Source organism: Bubalus bubalis, chromosome 6 (genome assembly GCF_019923935.1).
Source record: "Bubalus bubalis isolate 160015118507 breed Murrah chromosome 6, NDDB_SH_1, whole genome shotgun sequence".
In the NCBI taxonomy this organism is placed as follows: Eukaryota; Metazoa; Chordata; class Mammalia; order Artiodactyla; family Bovidae; genus Bubalus; species Bubalus bubalis.
In genome coordinates, this window is record NC_059162.1 from 112,446,146 (window position 1) to 112,469,926 (window position 23,781).

The 23,781-nt window shown below is 50.2% G+C and overlaps 1 protein-coding gene across 2 annotated transcripts in view; it reads left to right on the forward strand.

Annotated features, from left to right (window-relative positions):
• Window positions 1–693: 693 nt before the first annotated feature.
• The window catches only part of INPP5D (inositol polyphosphate-5-phosphatase D), a 136,528-nt gene continuing 113,440 nt past the window's right edge, over window positions 694–23,781 (forward strand). For both annotated transcript variants that reach the window (XM_044945292.1, XM_006041763.3), the window contains exons 1-2: window positions 694–1,011; window positions 21,183–21,246. In XM_044945292.1, coding sequence (XP_044801227.1) covers window positions 878–1,011; window positions 21,183–21,246 — 198 coding nt within the window. In that variant the 5' untranslated portion in view covers window positions 694–877. The remainder of the gene's footprint in view (window positions 1,012–21,182; window positions 21,247–23,781) is intronic.

The window sequence follows — 23,781 nt, forward strand, 5'->3', positions numbered from 1 at the left end:
CCCTCTGCGTGTCCCTAAGCTGGGCCACAGGGGTCAGGATGTGCTGCCCTGGAGAAGGGTTGCCACGGGCTCCCGTATATCTGCCGGCCCCCGCGGTGGGTATAAAGTGTCGCAGAGCTGTCCCCGGGGAGCCCACGGGTGGTGTCGCTCAAGGTCTTCCCAGCTTCTGGGGCTGAAAGGTGCCCAGGTGGCTGTGTGTGTCTCAGTATGAGTAGGGGGGCTTGGCTGGTACCCTCCTCAGCGGGGGTCGGGGGGCAGGCCTCAGCCCCAGTTGAGAAGCCCGGCCCTGTGAGCCTCTGACCTGTGGGCATGTCGGAGGGAGTGGACAGGGAGGTGGAAAGCTCAAGGGTAGGGCAGAGGGCTGGGGTGGATGTCCTTGGCCTGGCCGCCCCACGTGGGGCATGGGGTCATGGGCCCCAGAATGGCCAATGCTTGGGCCTCACTCCTTCAGAGGCTGGCCCTGAGCCTCCTGACGCCAGAGGAGCTGATAGATTCCCCTAGGAGGGCTTAAGCTGATATTCGCCATGCCAGGGACTGAGACCCATTAAAGGAGGGAGCCGGGGATGGGGGGCATGGGCGGGGTGGGGGTGAGGTGGTAAGAGGGAGGGGCAGCAGGCCGTGAGGGGGGAGGTGGAGTACTGTCTTGCTTGGGCTCTGCAATGAGGAAGTTCTCTGCAGCTCAGCTTCCTTTCCCTCGCCGAGTGCCTGAAACAGGAAGTCGGTCAGCGAGCGGGTGGCAGGAGCAGCAGCAGCTGGGGCGACTGAGAGGGAACCCACGGAGGGTCGCAGCGCAGGAGGGCCCAGCTCCCCCGTTGGTGCAGCGTCCGGTCCAGGGGTGAGGCCGCCGGGCCCGGCCCCAGGGAGACCCGCGCCCGCCATGGTCCCCTGCTGGAACCATGGCAACATCACCCGCTCCAAGGCAGAGGAGCTGCTCTCCAGGACGGGCAAGGATGGGAGCTTCCTCGTGCGTGCCAGCGAGTCCATCTCCCGGGCCTACGCGCTCTGTGTGCTGTGAGTACCCGACCTGCCCACCCCGGCCTGGCCTGGCAACGGAGGTGATGGAGGTGCCGCTTGCGCACAGGGCAAGCTGGCTCGGGGCACGTTGGGGCCCCTGCCCTGGGATGGGGTTGTTTCTGTGTCCAGCGACCTTGCGCTTCCCAGGTTTGTTGGTGGGTCGAGCTGAGGCCTGTCGGGGGACCTGCTCGGCCTTGGAGTTGGGGTTTTGAGAGTGGGAGCCCTCCAGGCCTAGCCTGGGGTCTGGGCCACACACCCCAGCAACCATCAAGCAGCAGGACCAGGGGCTTCCTTGAGGTTCCAGGGACCAAGCGGGGAGGGGGTTGTCCATGGCCTGTGAGCCAGGCGGAAACTCAGGGCTTCATGGTGGTGGGAGTGTTAGAAAGCAGCTGGATCAGTTCAGGTGTTGGTCAAAGATGCACAGCTGGGAAACCATCCTGGAAGAACAGAAATGGCAGGAGGGAACCCTTCCTGTGCCAGAGTATGGGACTTTGGAGGAAGCTATTGTCTGGGGAGCCGTGAACATGGGGAGTCGCTCAAGAAAGGATCAGAGGCTGTGTCTGGGACCCTGGGAGCAGAGGAAGTCATGTTACCAACAGCAGGAGCCACTTCTCACCCGTCCAAGGCCCTCAGCAGTGTCCCCACCTTTTGAGGCCTCTCGGCCACCATCGACTGCCCCCCCGCCCCTAGCTCTGGGATGTTGCTGAATGCGCCAGTTGTCCTAAAACTGGGGAACCGGCCACTTGCTGACGGTTCCTTTTTGTAACACCCTTCTCCACCAATGTCTGAGGGAGGCTCTTGGCCGTGCCACTCTGCCACCCTGCGGTCTAACCATGCCCTCTGGGGCTTCGGGCGTGATGGGGGAAGGGCACGTTCACCTGCACCTCTCAGGTAGAACCCCTGGGCTTGCAGAAGGGTCCCTCTGAGCAGGCAGACCCTACCGCCATCCATGCAGGAGGGGAAATGGGTCACGGGCCACAGACCTTATTTGGAGCTTGTTGAGTTTGAGCATTTGTCTATGCGTCAACCTATTTCAACCTTGCGACAATCTGAAGTGCAGGTCCTTTTGTTGGCCGCTCTTGCAGATGAGGAAATTGAGGCTCAGACGGGTTAACCGAGTGATGACAAAGTCAACACTGTCCGTCCCCAGAGGCTGCACCCAGACAGACAGATGGCTGCTGCCACCCCAGTCCTGTACCTGTCAAGCTGGTGTGAGCCTGGGTTCCAGTGGCAGCGAGAGAAGACAGGGTGTTTACCAGGGTGAACTGGGACTGTTTAGAAGTTAACCCAAGCTTTTAGCTGGCCACCTGGCCCAAGGTCTGACTGCATCAGAGCCTCGCCCTCCCAAGGCCAGCTTCCTGAGTCCCCAGTTCTCACACCTGGGGTGGGGGAAAAAGGAAGCAGACCTAGTCTTCCCCACAGGCACAGCCCCTGTGGAGACCCATCGACCCGGGCGTAGAGACAGTGGGGACATCCTGATCTGTCTCCCCTCAGCCCACGTGCAGCTCTCCCTCCCCCCAGAGACCTCGGGAGCTTCCAGGCTCCAGCTCACTAACCTTCACAGCAGACCTTTGACCAGGGAGCTGTGGTCAGGCTCAGGCTACAGATTGCAACAAGGGTCTCTGACTCTAAACTGGGAGCCTTGTGACAGCCAGAGCCAGAGCTAGGAGAAGCCATGAAGCCTCTAGTCCCACCGCCCCTGACTTTGCAGGTGGGCAGACCTCAGAGAGCGTGAGGCCTTTGTCCACACCGCCCTGCTGTGTGTGTGTGTTAGTTGCTCAGTGGTGTCCGACTCTTTGCGACCCCATGGACTGTATAGCCTGTCAGGTTCCTCTGGGATTTCCCAGGCAAGAATACTGGAGTGGGTTGCCATTCCCTTCTCCAGGGGATCTTTCTGACCCAGAGATCGAACCTGGGTCTCCTGCTTTGCAGGCGGATTCTTAACCGTCGGAGCTACCAGGGCAGCCCCCACGCTGCTGGGCTGGCTGGTGGCAAACTGGGATCCCAGAGGGTGTGCGGTATCCGTTCCTCTCTCTTGCGTCTCCTTCCCTCCCCTCCCTGGTGCTGAGTTACTCTTGGAGCCTTGGCAACTGCGCAGGGTCTGCCTCTTCGGGAGGGTACCCGTGGCCCACACCCCACCCCATACCCACCATCCTCCGAGTCCAGGGCTGGGCTTCTTGTCAGTCTCCCAGCTCCAAGGCCCCTTTAGCTCCAGACAGCAGGCCTTGGAGCCCTCCCCAGGGAGCCCAGCCTTGAGGCCAGGCGCTAACTCCAGGCCCGGGGCTCCACTCTCCCCTTGGCTCTGTGGGGGGAAGTCACGCTTCCCGAAGGGGCAGGAACCCCTGTAGGATGTGGGATACCACGAACCACCGAACTTTCCAAAACCCTGGGAGACCTCCTTTTGCCACCACCTTTAATGTTGCCAATTAAGGAGATTTAAAAACGAAAACCTAGCTAAGTGATATCTAAGTGCCACCTCTTAGCCATTCATTTCATGAAAGTATCCTTTAACGGCACCGAAAAGGCAGGAAGAACGTGCTCTTGAAAAACAAACAGAAAAAGTCAAAAGGCCAGTCCTTTAAATCATGGAGGTTTGACTTCCTGAAAAACAGCCCCCCACCCTCCCATCCCATCCTTAGCTTTCTCTGTTCCTGGGACTGGTGAAAACCTTGTCCTCCTGGTCCTCCGCCAGCAAGGGGCACCCCAGTGGGGTTCCACAAGCATGAGTCTCCCAGGCATCAGGCTCTACCCTCTGCTTCTCTCTGGGAGATGCTGAGACAGCAGGGCCCCAGGTAAGCCAGCTATGGTGTCAAGGCCTTTTAATGACCCTGCTCCAAAGTGAGCAAGGAAGCCTCTAAGACTGGCCCTCCTACGCTGGAAAAATCTATATGGGAAAAGACCTCAAGCACCCTGCTTGGACCCCAGTGGCTTGAGCATATTTCCGGCTCCTCCAGTTGAGAGAGGAGGGCGGCAGGAGGCTTCCAACGCCTGGTTTAGACTGCGACGCTTGGAGCTCCAGGAGCTGAGGGCAGCCTCCTCAGGAGTGGCCTGCTTGCTGGAGAAAGAGGACAGGATTTGCCTATTTAAATGGAACTAAGGAGGGCGTGAGGGAAACGCGGAAAGACAAGGCTGCGATTGAGAGTGGCCCACGTGACACTCGTGTGCACCTTCGCCCCTGGGCCTAGCAAACCTGCACTTCCTCTCGGGAGGTCAGCCCTACCACCTGCCTCGGAGCAAGGAGACACAGGTCCCTCCTCCACAACTCAGAAAACCTCAGAAAAACCGAGGCCCATCTCAGGGTGCAGAGAGCTGGAGGGGAGGACCCCAGGCAGCTGACTCCATAGACAGAGTCCTGCTCTGCCTTCTTGCAGCAAGGGGCTTGAGATTGCGAGGGGCAGCGGGTCTTCTGGGTGGGGCCTATGTCACGCTCCCCTGGCTCCACGCGAACCCGCCAGCAGACTAGGGAGGTCAGGGGGGCTCCTTGAGGGGGCTGTCCAGCCCCTTTTGTACAGAGGATACTAAGAGACTGTCAAGCTTGCGTCTTCCTCTCCTGCCAGGACTGCGCTTCCACGTGAGGCCAGCATACCTGCCATGTGCTTTCTGCTGCAGGGAAGAGGTACACCTTTGGGGATTCAGGTCCATCAGCGTGCGGGGTCATGGGTCAGTTGGGGCCAGGCTCTCCTTGCCCTGGCTGGACAGGTTGAACCAGAGCAATGGCCCAGAGGAGTCAGCGATACACTGCCGTCTCTGTAAGAGCAGCCCAGCCCCCAAGAGTGAGCCTATATATTCTGGGTCCATCAGCCACCATGCAGGATGGAGTTGCCTAGTCCAGTGCTGTTTCCACTAAACCACACGGGAGAGAGTTGGCTTCCCTCCCGGGGGCAGAGGCAGGCAAGTGCTACCTGTGACTCGGAAACCGACGCCTGGCCTGGCCAGCTGTGACGAGGATGTGATCTTGGTTTCCCTCAGCACCTGGCCGACCACAAGCTTTGCCCAGGCAAAGCTACAGCTGCCTTCCCAGGGACAGTACAAGGCAGCCTGGACTTGGCAGCCTTGTGAGCACGGCCAGAAAGACAAAGAGGCCCCAGAAGGACATTTTGTCACCAAAAGTGCCCTTTGAGAAGGCATTCTACTTGTTAGTAAGAAAGTTATGGCCCCTTGAGGTAGGGCAGGCCATACCATTGCAGCCTTGCTTTGCCAACCGAAGGTGGATACTGATGCATTCTGCCTAAAAATAACAGCAGAAGACAACCTGCATGTCAGATTCTGTTCTAAGCTCTTTGCACACACTGACTCACTCACTGTCCACACTGGCCTTCGGAGGAAGTGTGGTTATTATCCGCACTTTACAAGTGCGGAAAACTGAGACCCAGAGAGGTTAGGTAACATGCTGTATGTTCACAGTACTAATGACGGCAGGACCAGGATTTGAATTTACTGTTTCTGGGAGAGAGAAAGAGAGAGACGCCAGCAAGTCTGGGTGTGTGTAGAGTCAGAGGAGGCCTGGAGGGGAGACCCCTCGTGATGGAGCACAGAGAAGGGACTTGGCAGGGGAGTGGGCAGAAATGTCCTGGAGAGGTGTAAAGCCATTTACTAAGGTGTGAATGGGTCCGATGTAATCCTCCTTCCTCCAACCCCCTTTCAAACTTTAGGAAAGTTTATACTGATCCCAGATGCTGGGAAAGACAGAGCAGGAGGAGAAGTGGGCGGCAGCGGGTGAGATGGTTGGATGGCATCGCCGACTCCATGGACGTGAGTTTGAGCAGACTCTGGGAGATGGTGAAAGACAGGGAAGTCTGGTGTACTGCAGTTCATGGGGTCACAAAGAGTCGGATACAACTTAGCAACTAAACAACAACGACGACAAATACTGCTCATGAATTACTTTTGTGCACGTGCAAAGGAAAAGACTGTTTTTCCCATCTGGTATTGACAAAGGGTGAGAGATGCTGGCACAGACAGTAGTCAGAGCCAGAGGACCACAGCTCCTAAAAGCCTGTTTGTGTAAGAGATTGTTCAGTTCGCTCTCTAGTTGTCCTGCTGCTGCTGCTGCTAAGTCGCTTCAGTCGTGTCCGACCCTGTGTGACCCCATAGATGGCAACCCACCAGGCTCCCCCGTCCCTGGGATTCTCCAGGCAAGAACACTGGAGTGGGTTGCCATTTCCTTCTCCAATGCATGAAAGTGAAAAGTGAAAGGGAAGTCGCTCAGTCGTGTCCGACTCTTAGCGACCCCATGGACTACAGCCTACCAGGCTCCTCCATCCATGGGATTTTCCAGTCAAGAGTACTGGAGTGGGGTGCCATTGCCTTCTCCGTCTAGTTGTCCAGGGACCACTATTCTGAGCAGTCCTTCTGCGTTCAGGACCAAGAGGGAGTGATGTGCCTGGGGAGGCCTCTCCATCTAACGGGTTCCTGGTACTTTCTTTGTGCTGCTGCTGTTGCTGCTAAGTCGCTTCAGTCGTGTCCGACTCTGTGCGACCCCATAGATGGCAGCGACTCATAAAACCCATAGTCAAGTGTCCCCAGGTTCTCTGTGCCCCAGCCTAGCATCCTGGAGAAATTTTTCTAGAACCAGGGGAAGCTTGGCTTTGGTTTGTCTTTCCCTAGCTGCTCAGCAGTAAAGAATCAGCCTGTAGTGCAGGCGACCCAAGTTCGATCCCTGGGTCTGGAAGATCCCCTGGAGGAGGGCATGGCAACCCACTCCAGTATTCTTGCATGGAGAATCCCATGGACAGAGCCTGGTGGGCTACAGTCTGTAGGGTCTCAAAGAGTCGGACACAACCAAATAGACTGAGCACCTCTCTACCTGACAGGTGAGAGAGACCTGTGCACAGACTTCGGAGCTTCTCCGATAAGTGGTCCCATCTCCTGGACCGTGAACCCCAGCATGACCATGAGAGGTGGTGCTCTAGGCCTTCCTCTCTGCCCCAGCAATGGAGGCGCTTCCCTCGCTAATTCAGGTCATGTGATGAAGTCCTTAGGGGCAAGCCCTCTGCGGTTGGCTGGGCCTCATGTCAGTTCTAGCCTCTGTGAGATGCTAACCTCCCTGTACCCACCCAGGGTCCTCAGTGGGGAAATGCCCGCTCATTGGGTTCATTTTTTATAGCAGTAAAACTCACATCCTGTAGAATCAGTGTACCATTCAGTGGCGTGTAGTGCATTCATAACGTAAAACCATCAGCTCAGTTCAGTTCAGTCGCTCAGTCCTGTCCAACTCTTTGCAACCCCATGGACTGCAGCACGCCAGGCTTCTCTGTCCATCATCAACTCCTGAAGCTTGCTCAAACTCATGTCCATCGAGTTGGTGATGCCATCCAACCATCTAACACCAGAACATTTCATCACCCCTCCCCTTCCTAAAAAACCTGAACCTCTTAGGAGTCACTTCCCATTTCCCAAAAAGCCTGAACCTCTTAGGAGTCACTTCCCATTTCTGTCCCTCCCAAGCTGTGGCAACTACTGATTGACTTACTTTCTGTCTCTGACCATTTGCCTGTTCTGGGTAATTTCATAGGAATAGAATCATATAATATGTGGCCTTTCGTATCTGACTTCTTACCTGGCATAACGCTTCCAAGGTTTATCCATGTTGTAGTATGAGTCATCCCTTTTCATGGATAAATAGTAGCCCATTTTATCAAGAGGTCACATTTTATTTAGCTGTTCATCAGTTGACAGGCATTTGGGTTGCTCCTCCTTTTGTGCTATTATGAATGGTGCTGCTGCTGCTAAGTCGATCCAGTTGTGTCCAACTCTGTGTGACCCCATAGATGGCAGCCCACCAGGCTCCCCCATCCCTGGGATTCTCTAGGCGAGAATACTGGAGTGGGTTGCCATTTCCTTCTCCAATGCATGAAGGTGAAAAGTGAAAGTGAAGTCGCTCAGTCGTGTCCGATCCTCAGCGACCCCATGGACTGCAGCCTTCCAGCCTCCTCCATCCATGGGATTTTCTAGGCAGGAGTACTGGAGTGGGATACCATTGCCTTCTCCGATGAATGATGCTGCTGTGGTCATTTAAGTTCAAGTTTTTTTATGCACGTGTGTTTTCAACTGTCTTGGGTGGAACTGCTGGGTCATGTGGTAATTCTGTGTTTTACGTTTTGCGGAACTGTCCATCTTTTCTACAGTAGTGGTGCTGTTTCATTCCCATCAGCAGGGTCTGAGGGTTCTAATGTTTCCACACCCTCACCCACACTTGTTACTATCGTTTTGGTAGTGGCCGTCCTAGTGGGTGTGAAGTAGCCTCTTACTGTGACTTGGGTTGGCATCACTCTAATGATGAATGTTGTTGAGCCTCTTCTCTGCTCCTTGGCCATTTGTATACCTTCTTTGAAGAAATGTCTGTTCGTATCTTTGGCCCGTGTAAAAAATGGAGTGATTTGTCTTTCCGTTGATGTCACTGGATTATTGAGAGGATAAAACGGGACAATGTGGAGATAAGCATACATAGTCAGCACCCGCTGAACCCTGGCTGTTCCTTTTTTTTTTTTTTTGGAGGATAATTGCTGTGCAACGCTGTTGTGGTCTCTGCCGTAAGGCAACGTGAATGAGTCATAATTCGACACATATATCCCCTTCCTCTGGACCGTCTCCCCTCCCCTCCCCACCCCTCTAGGTCATCACGGAGTGCCAGGCGGGCCTCCCTGTGCTGTGCAGCGGCGTCCTGCCGGTTATCTGTTTCACACACGATGGTGTACCGGTGTCAATGCTCCTTTCTCAGTCTGTCCTTCCCTCTCCTCCCCCATGCCCTGGCCTCCAGCCCGGCCTCCACACCTGCGTCTCCATTTCTTCTCTGTCAATAAGTTCGTCCGTCCTGGTTTTCTAGATGCCAGCCATACGCCATTAACATACTATATCTGACCTAGCTTCGCTCTGTATGACAGGCTCTTGGCCATGACTTTTTACGAGCTGCCAAGTGAGGAGCGACATCTCAGAGGCAGAGGAGGGAAGGCCGGTGTGCGAGGAGCGCTCCGCAGGAGGGGAGAGGAGGGCGGTGGCTGAGCGTCACTCCTGGGGCTTCCTGGAGCCGTGGGAGCCTCCGGGAGACACTGGGCTGTCATGTGGGGCCCCTCAGAGGAAGTGCTCAGAGAGACGAGGCAGGAAGAGGACGCGGATGACGCACGCGTGGCCGCGGCTGTGGGCGGGGGGCCCGGTGAGCGCCCGGAGGTCCGAGAGAGAGGGACCTGCGGCTCAGGGGCCAGGAAGAAGCGCTGCATGAAGCTGGGAGAAGGAAGAGAAAGGCGAGACGCGGAGGCCATCTTAAGAGTGATTAACCACCAACGCAGGAGGGAGAGACTGAGGGATCTGGAGTCCAAAGGCTCCAAGGAAGCCCAGCGGCAGATGAGGTGGCCTCAGTGTCCACAGCCCTGCAGGCCAGGCCCCCCGGGCAGCTCTGTGGACCAGCTCCCTCCTCTCTCTCCTGCTGACTTCACAGTCCCTTTGTCCCATTATTGAGAAAAGCGTTGTGTTTCCAAGTACCAGGACCCAGACTATTTGGGTTCGATTACTTACTGTAAATGACACCAAAGGGTCAGCTGGTCCAGCCCCTCCCTTGCCAACCAGAAACCTGCCCTCCAGAGGGGAGAGTCTTGCTAGGCATCCCGTGTGTCAGGGGCAGTGTAGAAATAGACCCTCTGATAAACAGGGCGGTGTTTTGTTCAGAACTGAACTGGTTCAGTCGCTCAGTCGTGTTCGACTCTTTGAGACCCCCATGGACCCCTGGCAGCACGCCAGGACTCCCTGTCCCTCACCATCTCCCAGAGCTTGCTCAAACTCATATCCATTGAGTCGGTGATGCCATCCAACCATCTCATCCTCCATCGTCCCCTTCTCGCACATTTTTTCAAGTAAACTTAAAAAATACAGAATTAAGTAAAACATATAGAGTTCAAGGTGTTAAGGAGGAAAATAATTACCCAACCACTGAGATGAGAGACTAACACAAATAATGTTAATTTGTTGCTGTATTTTCTCATTTATATTCTCTCTATGTATTTATATAGATAGATAGATACATATGTCTATACATAGGTAGATACATACATATCTCTATAAGTTTCATAAGCTCCATATTATATTAATATATGCCTAATACCATGTAATTTTAGTCTGCATTTTCTAGCAACATTAGCATTTTCTCATTTAGTTAACATTTCTTCCTAAATATCATATTTAATAGATGCACAAATTCTATTACACGATGCACCATAATTTATGGACTACTCTTCTATTGTCAGACATTCAACTTACTAACAGTGTCTCGTTATTTTAAATATGGCAGTGATGAAGGTCTTTGTGCAAATATGTGACATTTCTGATGATAGATTTCCAGGGGAGGAATTACTGGATCAAAGGATAATGTTTTTAAGGCTCTTGATGGAAAATGACAAATTGCTTTCCAGAAATCTTGTTATAATTTATGTTCTGGTAAGCAGTGCCAAAGAGCACCCACCTCATTCCAGCCTCCATTTACTGAATATTTTCATTTTTAAAATATATTGAATTACAAGGTGAAAGGTAGCTAATTTCCGTTCATTTTGATTTGCATTGCTTGATTGCAGTCGTGGTAAACTTGTTTGGATTATTGACTTTCATCATTTCTCTCTTGTGGATGGTCTGCTTCATTCTCTCTTTGCCTTTTTTCATTTGAAACTGTAGTTTTTCTGTTATCACCTCTTTGCATGAATTCCTTATATCACATTTGTTGCAAATATTTCCGCTGTGGTTACCTTTAAACTTAATGACTTCCCCCCCCACATTCAGAGATTGTAAATTTTTGTAAAGTCTATCAATCTTGCTCTTTTGTGACTTTTTCCCCTTTACTTTCCAATGTAGAGTCCTTCTGCACCCAGGAATTTTGTTTCTTTTGCTTCCTGTCAGGAGCAGGGCCTTTAGAGCTAATAGGCTCAGGCTAAGAGGTCACTCTGCCTTTCCAAGCTCTGGTAGATTGTCTAACGCTATGGGGCCTCGGTTTCCTCATCTGAAAACCAGGGATAAGAATACCCATGTGGTGTTGTTGGATGGACTGAATGAAAAGTGTGTATCACATGCTTAGCAGAGTATTTGGCAAAAGCAGATGGAGAAAATGTCGGTTTCTGTTTTGCTGTTACTGTTCTACACTGAACACTTTAATCTCTCTGTAATTAATGGATGGTGTAAGACAAAGATTTATGGGCATTTTTCTCAGTAACCATCTTTCTTGAAACCTCTCACTGAATAGCTTATTCCTTGCTCTTCGTGGCCTCTCTCTTACCATGTATTAAGTCTCCCATATCTCTTGCCTGTTTAGCCCAGTCCACGTCTGTCTGCTTCTCTCACACCAAGTTCACACTTAATGCCTTACCACCGTTTTATAAACTATTTTACTGTAGGATTTGCATATCTATTCTTTTAAAGTATTCTTCCAGATAAGCCAGATGATAATTTTGACAAGTTGGAAAAAATACTAGTGGGACTTTAAGAAAATTTATTTTTGGCTGCTCAGAGGGCTTTAGTTGCTACACACGGGCTGCAGCGCGTGGGGTACTCTCTGGTTGCGGTGTGCAGACTTCTCACTGCCTCCCCTTGTTGAGGAGCGTGGGTTCTAGGGCATGTGAGCTCGGTAGTTGGGGCTTAGTTGCCCCACGGCACGAGGAATCTTCCCAACCCAGGGATCGAACTCATGTGCCCTGCATTGGCAGACGGATTCTTAACCACTTCCCTGGTCCACCACGGAAGTCCACTATTCGCGCTTTGATTGTAATTGCATGAAATCCATAATACAACTTGTACAAATGGACATTTTAGTATTTTTCAGTCTTAATAATAAATACAGCTATCACTATTATTTTTAACTTGGTAATTTTCTTCACAGGTCCTACATATTTGTTCAGTTGCTCAGTCGTGTCTGACTCTTTGTGACCCCATGAATTGCAGCACGCCAGGCCTCCCTGTCCATCACCAACTCCCAGAGTTCATTCAGACTCACATCCATCGAGTCGGTGATGCCATCCAGCCATCTCATCCTTTGTCATCCCCTTCTCCTCCTGCCCCCCATCCCTCCCAGTATCAGGGTCTTTTCCAATGAGTCAACTCTTCGCATGAAGTGGCCAAAGTATTGGAGTTTCAGCTTCAACATCACTTCTTCCAATGAACACCCAGGATTGACCTCCCTTAGAGTGGACTGGTTGGATCTCCTTGCAGGCCAAGGGACTCTCAAGAGTCTTCTCCAACACCACAGTTCAAAAACATCAATTCTTCAGTGCTCAGCTTTCTTCACAGTCCAACTCTCACATCCATACCATGACCACTGGAAAAACCATAGCCTTGACTAGACGGACCTTTGTTGGCAAAGTAATGTCTCTGCTTTTGAATATGCTATCTAGGTTGGTCATAACTTTCCTTCCAAGGAGTAAGCGTCTTTTAATTTCATGGCTGCAGTCACCATCTGCAGTGATTTTGGAGCCCAAAGAAATAAAGTCAGCTACTGTTTCCAGTGTTTCCCCATCTATTTGCCATGAAGTGATGGGACCAGATGCCATGATCTTCATTTTCTGAAGGTTGAGCTTTAAGCCAACTTTTTCACTCTCCTCTTTCACATTCAATAAGAGGCTTTTTAGTTCCTCTTCACTTTCTGCCATAAGGGTGGTGTCATCTGCATATCTGAGGTTATTGATATTTCTCCCGGCAATCTTGATTCCAGCTTGTGCTTCTTCCAGCCCAGCGTTTCTCATGATGTCCTCTGCTGCTGCTGCTAAGTCACTGCAGTCGTGTCCGACTCTGTGTGACCCCATAGACGGCAGCCCACCAGGCTCCCCCGTCCCTGGGATTCTCCAGGCAAGAACACGGGAGTGGGTTGCCATTTCCTTCTCCAATGCATGAAAGTGAAAAGCGAAAGTGAAGTCGCTGAGTCTTGACCGACTCTTAGCGACCCCATGGACTGTGGCCCACCAGGCTCCTCCATCCATGGGATTTTCCAGGCAAGAGTGCTGGAGTGGGGTGCCATTGCCTTCTCCAGATGTACTCTGCATATAAGTTAAATAAGCAGTGTGACAATATACAGCCTTGACATACTCCTTTTCCTATTTGGAACCAGTCTGTTGTTCCATGTCCAGTTCTAACTGTTGCTTCCTGACCTGCATATAGGTTTCTCAAGAGGCAGGTCAGGTGGTCTGGTATTCCCATCTCTTTCAGAATTTTCCACAGTTTATTGTGATCCACACAATCAAAGGCTTTGGCATAGTCAATAAAGCAGAAATAGATGTTTTTCTGGAACTCTCTTGCTTTTTCGATGATCTAGCTAGAAAGCTAAAAAAAAAAAAAAATTAAAAAAAGAAAACTAGCTGTGAGTTCAGGAACTCCTACTGTATTTATGTTGGAGGACAGAGCTATGTCCTCTGTATTTCTCATCTTCCCTCTCCTCCTGTACTGACTGACTTAGATTTATCTTCTTCCTTGTTAAAGTTCTCCAGAACACAAAGCTGCTGTTTGCTGCCTCTCTCATAGTGTTAATGCTGACTGTAGAACTCTAGGTTTTTCACTTCTGACCAGTTTTTTCTTTTATCTCCTGTTCCTCAGTTTTCACAATGCATTTCTCCAGTTTCAGAGAAGCAATTGTCTCTTAAATCTTACTGAGCTCACAAGTCAGACTTCTCCAGAGTGTATTTCCTTTTTCACTTTTTCTTTTTGCAGTGCTTCTATGTAACATGGAGACATCATCTTTGAGTTCTCAGAAAAATGGTACCCCCTTCTTTTGAGTGGCGCTGTTTTTAATAGATCTGGTGATTTTTCTTTTCCAGCAAAGAACTGTCAGGAAAAAACTGGATCCGATTATTTTTTTTAGACACTGGGTTGGGTTTCTGCCCAACTCTTCTTCCCAATGATAAAGCATCAGCAGAGATGGGAGAGGGAGCCCCCTGATCTGAGATCTACCTGATTGGGTTGAGTAACGCAGGGGTGGTATGGTACACGGGTAGGTGGGCTTCCTCCCTTGGGTCTCAGGCAAGGCCCCTCCCCAGGATGCTGGGGCAGAGCGCACTGCAGGCTCGCAACTGCACTCGCCCCACCTCTCACCTGGCCACCTGGGCCGCCTCCTCCTGCTTCCTCTCTTCTGAACCCATGGCCTCGTTTCCTTACTCTCTTTGACTGGGATTCTTTGAGGTTTGGGTGGTGGACAGTGAGCATCCTTGGTTCATAGGGTGTACACACATTTTCTCTAATTTCTACATTGGACTCAAGTGGCTTTTTTGAATGTAGAGCTTCCAATCCTTGTTCTCCCATCCTCTCTTGTCCAGATGTCTGCAACACTCAAGCAAAGAAAAAAAGAGAAAACACATACAATTAGAAATTAGAACTGAAGGATCAGATCGGATCAGATCAGATCAGTCGCTCAGTTGTGTCCGACTCTTTGCGACCCCATGAATCACAGCACGCCAGGCCTCCCTGTCCATCACCAACTCCCGGAGTTCACTCAGACTCACATCCATCGAGTCAGTGATGCCATCCAGCCATCTCATCCTCTGTCGTCCCCTTTTCCTCCTGCCCCCAATCCCTCCCGGCATCAGAGTCTTTTCCAATGAGTCAACTCTTCTCATGAGGTGGCCAAAGTACTGGACTTTCAGCTTTAGCATCTTTCCTTCCAAAGAAATCCCAGGGCTGATCTCCTTCAGAATGGACTGGTTGGATCTCCTTGCAGGCCAAGGGACTCTCAAGAGTCTTCTCCAACACCACAGTTCAAAAGCATCAATTCTTCGTCGCTCAGCTTTCTTCACAGTCCAACTCTCACATCCATACATGACCACAGGAAAAACCATAGCCTTGACTAGACGGACCTTTGTTGGCAAAGTAATGTCTCTGCTTTTGAATATGCTATCTAGGTTGGTCATAACTTTCCTTCCAAGGAGTAAGCATCTTTTAATTTCATGGCTGCAGTCACCATCTGCAGTGATTGACACTGTTTCCACTGTTTCCCCATCTGTTTCCCATGAAGTGATGGGACTGGATGCCATGATCTTTGTTTTCTGAAGGTTGAGCTTTAAGCCAACTTTTTCACTCTCCTCTTTCACTTTCATCAAGAGGCTTTTGAGTTCCTCTTCACTTTCTGCCATAAGGGTGGTGTCATCTGCATATCTGAGGTTATTGAGATTTCTCCCAGAAATCTTGATTCCAGCTTGTGTTTCTTCCAGTCCAGCGTTTCTCATAATGTACTCTGCATATAAGTTAAATAAACAGGGTGACAATATACAGCCTTTATGTACTCCTTTTCCTATTTGGAACCAGTCTGTTGTTCCATGTCCAGTTCTAACTGTTGCTTCCTGACCTGCATATAGGTTTCTCAAGAGGCAGGTCAGGTGGTCTGGTATTCCCATCTCTTTCAGAATTTTCCACAGTTTATTGTGATCCACACACTCAAAGGCTTTGGCATAGTCAATAAAGCAGAAATAGATGTTTTTCTGGAACTCTCTTGCTTTTTCCATGATCCAGCAGATGTTGGCAATTTGATCTCTGGTTCATCTGCCTTTTCTAAAACCAGCTTCAACATCAGGAAGTTCATGATTCACATATTGCTGAACTGAAGGATAATGAGCTACAAAGGAGTTTTTTAAACAACTTGGGAACATGCTAAGCTGATCGGCTGAGTGAGACAGACACTAATGAGGTTCTCGAATTTCAGAATTTGATTTCTCTCTCTCTCACCATAAGAAAAGATGCTTCTGGGCATGTTCTCAGTGGTTATTTGGCTAGGAATAGTCACACAGAAATAGTAACATTAATATGAAAGAATAAATAACATGCCACGATGTAGTTTCTTCCTATTTCCATTTGCTTATCCTCTTACATTTGAGTTAAACTTCCCAAACCCGTGATCTGAAAGTGCCTTCGCTGGGGAAGCATCTCCTGCTGAGAACAGTGTAGGCACCTGTAGTCACCCAACAGCTGGCTGTCAGGAGTCACATGGAAAAATCACTGTGAGATCCACTGCCTCTGAGAATAGAGTGATTCCATATGCGAAAGGCTGGGCCAGCCCAGCGTCATCCCAGCCTGGGTCTCCAATGGGAATATTCCTAACACACTTGCTCTGAAATGTGGCCCAGACCCTGGAAGAAGTAGCAACTGACGACCAGGGTTAGCGCCTAAATTGTAACTACATCAATCCTGGTACCCCTCATGTGCAAAGTGAGTGCTCTACCATTTGAGCTAACTCCCCCTTCCCCCAAATTGTTACTAAATCATTATCAAGAGGTGGTAAAGGGCTAAATAGGATTCATGGTCCCCAGTGAACACACTGTCTGGGTTATGTTCCAGGGCAGTGGTTGTCAAAGGTGATTTACTTGTGGAATCTTCACTGTAAACACTCTATATGTAAGATTCTGTGGATGTATATGTGTTTGTGTGGGCTTTCCTGGTGGCTCAGCAGTAAAGAATCTGCCTGCTACAGGAGACTTGGGTTCAGTCCCTGGGTCGGGAAGATCCCCTGGAGGAGGGCATGGCAACCCACTCCAGTATTCTTGCCTGGAGAATCCCGTGGACAGAGGAGCCTGACAGGATCAGTCCATAGGGTCACAAAGAGTCGGACACGACTGAAGCAACTTAGCACACACACACGCATATGCGTGTGTACCCACCTGATGAGAAGAGCTGACTCATTGCCAAAGACCTTGGTGCTGGAAAAGATTGATGGCAAAAGGAGAAAGGGGCAGCAGAGGATAAGATGGTTAGAATAGCATTAATGAACATAAATTTGAACAAACTCCAAGAGATAGTGAAGGACAGGAAAGCGTGGCGTGCTACAGTCCATGAGGTCGTGAAGAGTCAGAGACAACTTAGCCACTGAACAACAACATACATGTATTAATATGTATCTGTCTATGCGTGTGCACATGTATGTATATGTACATGTCAAGTGTATGGGACCAGGGTGAAGTACAGCTGCTGGTGAGTGTGGGAGGCTGAGGAGTGGCCCCCTCCACCTCTCTGCAGAGCCCCCAGTGGCAGCCAGTTTGAACCAACCGCTCTCCAGGGGGTGTGCGTGGCAGGGGGTGGTGGCGCTGATGCTCACACTTTTCCCTGAAGACTACTGATTCGGCCCCAGGGATGACGTGTGCTCCACCCCCCACCCCCATGCATAGGAGATGCTGAATGTTAACGATCTAAGATAAAGTATCTTCTGCTGTACTAGCTTTTGATTCTGATCCATCTGAGTAACACAGAGCCATATCAGTGTTTCTAGAACACCTTTGAAAAAGCCATCGACGCTTGTCTGCCACACTTGATTCACTGAGGGGCCTTCCTGTTCTGCGCGCTTTATGTGTACCCCTCCTGGTGACTCTGTGTTCTTTCTTTCTGTTTACAAGCTGATGTTTGGGGGCCTGTTCCACCTCTTCCATAAATTAGCTGCCCTCAGCCAAATAAGAGATGGTTCTCCGCCTTGGCCTTATTTGCATATCTACAGGAGGAAGTGTCATGAGAACACGCTGTGAAAGATAAGAGCAGAACAGGCTTCCAACTGTCTAGGCATGTGCCTGGCTGGCTCTACAAATGGGGTTGAGGCTGCAGTGGGTGGGCATGGGGGGGAGTGAGGTGGGGGTCTGGGACGGTTCCCCATTTCCCTGGGCGCATCTCTGGGAGGTGAGGTGATGCTGAATTAGAGCCTCATCCTGGCCATCTCTGAAATAAGCCAATTGTGGTGTCAGTTCAGGCTTTGGAGACAGGATGGGAATGGGAAAGATGGGAATTAAAGGGGTCAGAGGAAGAGAGGAAATTTTCCTGTGTGAAATGAAGAGACACGTGGAAGTGAAATCACCCAAAACATTCTCCAAAACTTTGTTTTAACATTCATTGTTTCAAAAGTCATTAAAAATTGTAAGATGGACCACATAAAATTATAAAACCTCTATACAGCTAAGAAGAAAACCATCAATATACAGTGTTAAAAATAAATAACTCCAAAATATATTGTCGCATATATCAAAATCTTATGAATAAATAACCAAAAGATGATTTAAAATAAAAAAGTGAGCCAAAGACATGAAAAGGAATTCACAGAAAAATAAATACAAATAGCGAAACTTATAAGAACACATTCAACCTTGCTCATAAGGAAAGGCAAATTAAAGCCAGCCATCATCTCTCAAATTTGCAAAAGATTAAAATGTCTGATAACAGCCAGTTGGCAGGGTATGGGGAAATATACACTTTCATATCCAGTTAATAAGAGACAGGTTAGTAGGAGACACAATGTGACGACTTCATTGGAAGGCAACGTTCAGTTCAGTTCAGTTCAGTTACTCAGTCATGTCTGACTCTCTGCGACCCCATGAATTGCAGCACGCCAGGCCTCCCTGTCCATCACCAACTCCCGGAGTTCACTCAGACTCACATCCATCGAGTCAGTGATGCCATCCAGCCTTCTCATCCTCTGTCGTCCCCTTCTCCTCCTGCCCCCAATCCCTCCCGGCATCAGAGTCTTTTCCAATGAGTCAACTCTTCGCATGAGGTGGCCAAAGTACTGGACTTTCAGCTTTAGCATCTTTCCTTCCAAAGAAATCCCAGGGCTGATCTCCTTCAGAATGGACTGGTTGGATCTCCTTGCAGGCCAAGGGACTCTCAAGAGTCTTCTCCAACACCACAGTTCAAAAGCATCAATTCTTCGGCGCTCAGCCTTCTTCACAGTCCAACTCTCACATCCATACATGATCACAGTAAAAACCATAGCCTTGACTAGACGAACTTTTGTTGGCAAAGTAATGTCTCTGCTTTTGAATATGCTATCTAGGTTGGTCATAATTTTCCTTCCAAGGAGTAAGCGTCTTTTAATTTCATGGCTGCAGTCAACCATCTGCAGTGATTTTGGAGCCCAAAAAAATAGTCTGACACTGTTTCCACTGTTTCCCCATCTATTTCCCATGAAGTGATGTGACCAGATGCCATGATCTTAGTTTTCTGAAGGTTGAGCTTTAAGCCAACTTTTTCACTCTCCTCTTTCACTTTCATCAAGAGGCTTTTTAGTTCCTCTTCACTTTCTGCCGTAAGGGTGGTGTCATCTGCCTATCTGAGGTTATTGGTATTTCTCCCAGAAATCTTGATTCCAGCTTGTGCTTCTTCCAGCCCAGCGTTTCTCATGATGTACTCTGCATAGAAGTTAAATAAGCAGGGTGACAATATACAGCCTTGACGTACTCCTTTTCCTATTTGGAAGCAGTCTGTTGTTCCATGTCCAGTTCTAACTGTTGCTTCCTGACCTGCATACAGATTTCTCAAGAGGCAGGTCAGGTTAGTCTCTATCAAAACATGAAGTGCCTGCGACCTTTCGCCCAGCCATTCTCCTTCTAGAGACGTGTCTACAACCACTCACAAGTGGCAGTGCTTGTAGTGTTTGGTGTGTTTTGAGCACTAGTCTAAATGCTCAAATTACACACAAAGTTGATGCTGTGTTATTATTCTCCCCTTTTCACTGAGGGGGAAACTAAAGGATTTTACTGAGGATTCACCAATGTACACAAGAGGTCAGAACAGAGGTGTTCACTGCAGCATTTAAATACCAATACTATAAATTAGTAGTGAAAAGCCCCCAACAACTACCTGTCCAGGCTTCCTTGGTGGCTTAGACGGTGAAGAATCTGCCTGCAATGTGGGAGCCCCAGGTTTGATCCCTGGGAAGGGGAAAATCCCCTAGAGAAGGGAATGGCTCTCCACTCCAATATTCTTGCCTGGAGAATTCCATGGACAGAGGAGCCTGGTGGGCTACAGTCCATAGGGTCACAAGAATTGGACACAAGTGAGTGACTCACACCATACACATACACACAACTACCTGTTCATCATCTTGGTCTAGTCAAATAAATGATGAGCTGGTCATGTGTTGGAACATGACTTGGACAGATTGCTAATAATTTTTTTTTTTGGTGAAAAGCAGAAAATTCTAGAACAATATATGTAATATGATGTTATTTTCATTTAAAAGATATGCATCAATATATGTGTATGTTTAAACGTTCTGGAATGATTTACAAAAAGGAGTAGGAACTCCAAAGAATTCACAGGACTGGGGAAGGATACATTTTTTTTTTCATTTTGTATCTTTCTGAGTGATCTTAAATTTTGTTAACTAGTGTATAACTTCAAAATCTAGTTAAACAGTAACACATGTGTTGAGTGCTGGGCATGTAGGAGGGGTTAAATGAATGACCGCTTTGTACTGAAGCATCACTTTGATCATCGAAACAACATGAGCCTCTGTGAGCCAGAGTGTGGAGCTGCCTGAGGGTCTAGAGGGGTGGGCAAGTTTTCAGGGTCTGTGAGAATCCCATGTGGGCGAAGTGGGGATGGGAGATTATGGGTAAGAGGGTAGAACAGCCATTTCAACTGAGAGTGTAAGGCCCAAGTGGTGTCCCCCAAATTCCTTACGCCTGTGGCCTCCGCAGCCAAGCCAGGGGAGCTCCACGGCCGCCCACTGCCACCAGGCTTTCCGCAGGCTGGCTGCCCCTGCTGGGCCACCCATCCATGGGCCCCTCCCCCACATGCTCAGACCTGACAGCTCCCCTTCCTCTCAAGGCTTTTAGGAAAGGAAAAAGTGGCTCTCCTTCCTTCCCATGTCAGAGTCCTCTGGACCAGAGGAAGGCTGAGCCTCTAGAAGGAGAATCCGGGATTCCTTGCCCTTCTGTGTTAGAAGCTACCCTGAGGCTCATTCTAAGGCTTCTGGGAAAGTCCAGGTTTCTGAAGGAATCGTGGCCAGCCATTGGAAGAACGAACCCATGGGGCAAAGTCTCCCGAGGAGGCAGCCACAGAGGGTGGGGGACTTCCACCCAAAGCTATGTGAGCCTCCCCCTGGCCAGCGCGGCCCCCCTGTGGCTGTGCCCACCTCCCACTTGGCATGCTCCCACTGTGCTCAACTCCTCTAGGGTCTCGTTCCTTCTTCAAACACCCACTCTGGCTCCATTTTGTTTGGCCAACAGGACAGTCCAGAGGTTGAGGAAGCCCTTCCAGGTGGAGGACCCCTTTAGATCAACCCACACAGCTGTCAAGCACCAAAGTAAACCACGTCCCAGGGACTCCACCACCTTCCCCTGAGGCTCCTTGAGTGCTGGGAGTGGCGGGGGGTGAGGTGGGAGGGGGCAAGCAGTGCCTCTGTCCCAGGCCCCTCGACGTCCAGAAAAAGTATAGGTTCTAACTCAGCACTTGGTCTGTTTCAGGTACCGGAATTGTGTTTACACTTACAGGATTCTGCCCAATGAAGACGATAAATTCACTGTTCAGGTGAGTCTTTTAGAAACCTCAAAACGTGACCTGGACTGAAACCTATACTGGCAGCAAAAGAGGAAGGAGGGAAGAAACCGGGTGTCCCAGGCAGCCTAGATGTGGGGCTTGTCTGAGCCTGTCTTTCTCCTAGAGGACCCTGGCTGGGGTTGCTCAGCAGGCAGACCATGGCCCTGCAAAGGGACCTGCTCCCGGGCGTGATGGAGCAGGCACCACAGACACTGTCTGTGTTCGTGGGTGTGAAGGGGAAATAACGGGAAGAAGGATGCTCAGATGCAAAGGAAAAGTGACTGTGGTTGTTGATTCTTTTCTTCGGTGCGTTCAAATGCGTGATAGTAAGTGGGCCATGAAGGAGAGAAGAGAGGGAGCTTGCAGGACAGCAGACCGTAGGTTTTGAGGGGCTAGAAGATCACCCTAAGGATGAGCAGGAAATAATACCTTTGAATTCATAGAGACCTGTTTTGTCAAAGGCATCATGACATACGATTTCCCCATGGAAAGTCCGAACACGTAAAACCCTGATTATAAAGGTTAAAGAGGGAGTTCCCTGGCGGTCCAGTGGTTGGGACTTGGCCCTTTCATTGCTGCGAACCCGGGTTCCATACTTGATCAAGGAACTAAAGATCCTGAAAGCACAAGCTGTGCAACTTGGCCAAAAAAAAAAGAGAGAGAGAAGGAAGAAAAAGGTTACAGAAGGACATACCAAGTGTGCCAAGTCCAGGAAAACCACCCTCCATACGGTTTGTGTGACAAGCCCCAAGGGGGTTGTGTCATCAAAATGCATGACAACAGAGATGCAGAGGCCAGGGGAGCTCTTTTTATCTGGTTGCCCCGAGACAGCAGTGCGGTGGGCCGAATAAAGAAGACCATGCTCTCGCCGGTGGGGGCAGAGGGGTGACACTCAGCTCTCCAGCCCCTGGGGAGGGGCACCACCAGGTGGGGTGCCTCACCCGTGTGCCGAGCAGAGTGGCCAGGAAAGACGAGGGGCGGGACACTACATCATGAAGGAGCCATGACAGGACCAGGGGGGTTAGTTGAAAAGAAAGTAGAAGTGGAAGGGGTGAGGTGGCGTGCAATCATTGATTCCGGAGATAAATGGAATGATGCATTTTGTACAGAACTAGGATGCAACAGGCTTCCCTGGTGGCTCAGACAGTAAAGAATCTGCCTGCAATGCAGGAAATCTGGGTTCAATCCCTGGGTCGGGAAGATCCCCTGGAGAAGGGCATGGCGGGCTACAATCCATGGGATTGCACAGAGTCGGACACGGCTGAAGCGACTCAACACACACTTAGAAGGCAGTGGGACAGACAGAACTGGACAATAGGCAGGTCCCTGGGGTACATGGGGCTGCAAAGAATCGGACACAACTGAGTGCACTCTCATGGACACACACACAGGTCAGGCTGAGCGTAGCTTCTGGCTTCTTGGTCCTTTCCCACACGTGCATCTGCAGTGGTATCTAAAGAACACCTGTTTGAATGTTTTTGGATAGTCTGGGACACCCCCATGTCTCAGCCTTGCCACTAGGAACACATGTTGATACCCTAATACTAGACGATCTTTTCAAGACTTGGCAGCCACCCACCACTGGGATGGTGGTCTTCTTGTGGGCTCCTCACCTGTCAGGGACAAGACTGCCCAAGGGGAGGCCTGCCTGGGGAGCCAGTGGGGCTCAATGGCCTTGAATTTTCCCCAAGTTTAGGACTGTGTGAACTTTCCCACAGAGGTTGGTGTCCTTGATCGGTGGTTTGCTGAAAGGAGTTTAAACTCTCAAGTTAAAAGTTAGTTGGGGCTTTTGATCTTTTTTCCCCTTGTGGTTTCTTTTATTCCTTCAAAGGGAAGAAGACTTTAAGTATGACTAGGTCGTAAGCTGGAAAAGGCCCGACTGCGGCTTCTTGTATAGAGTTTGCACTCACAGCTTGTAACCGTCTTAAGCTGCACCCAGGTCTGGACCCTCTCGCTGTCACTCCTTGCTGCCATGACATCGCGTTTTCCAGGGAACGGCTGCCAGTCCTGCAGTAGCTTCTGAACCTGGGGCCTCACCAGGCTTTGGAGGTCGAAAAGAACAGAGAATCAGTTTGGCTAACGTGCAAGGAGTATGGGCAGCCCTGGGGGAGATGCACAGCACAAGGAGGGAGAAGGCTGGGGCCTGGACAGGAAGGGCTTGGGGCCCTGCGGTCCAGGCACTACCTGCCATGACTCAGCCCCTCTTGGGCGGTCTGCCCTGCTCCCACCAACAGGCTCACTACTGAGTTGCCAGTCCCGAGAGGGAAACTGATTGGCTTGGCCATCAACGGCTTTCTCTGCAAGGGGCCCCTTTCTTAGCCCCTCTTGGTGAGTCTGCCCTGCTCCCAACAACAGTCTCATTACTGAGTTGCCAGTTCTGAGAGGGAACCTGGTCGGCTCGGCCATCAACAGCTTTCTCTGCAATCCTCTGTCTTGGAGCAGGGGCCCATCCGTGGCTCGGACAACGGGTAGAGTTGTGGGGATGAGGCATCGTTACCTGAGGCCTACACCCAGCCAGGCAGATCT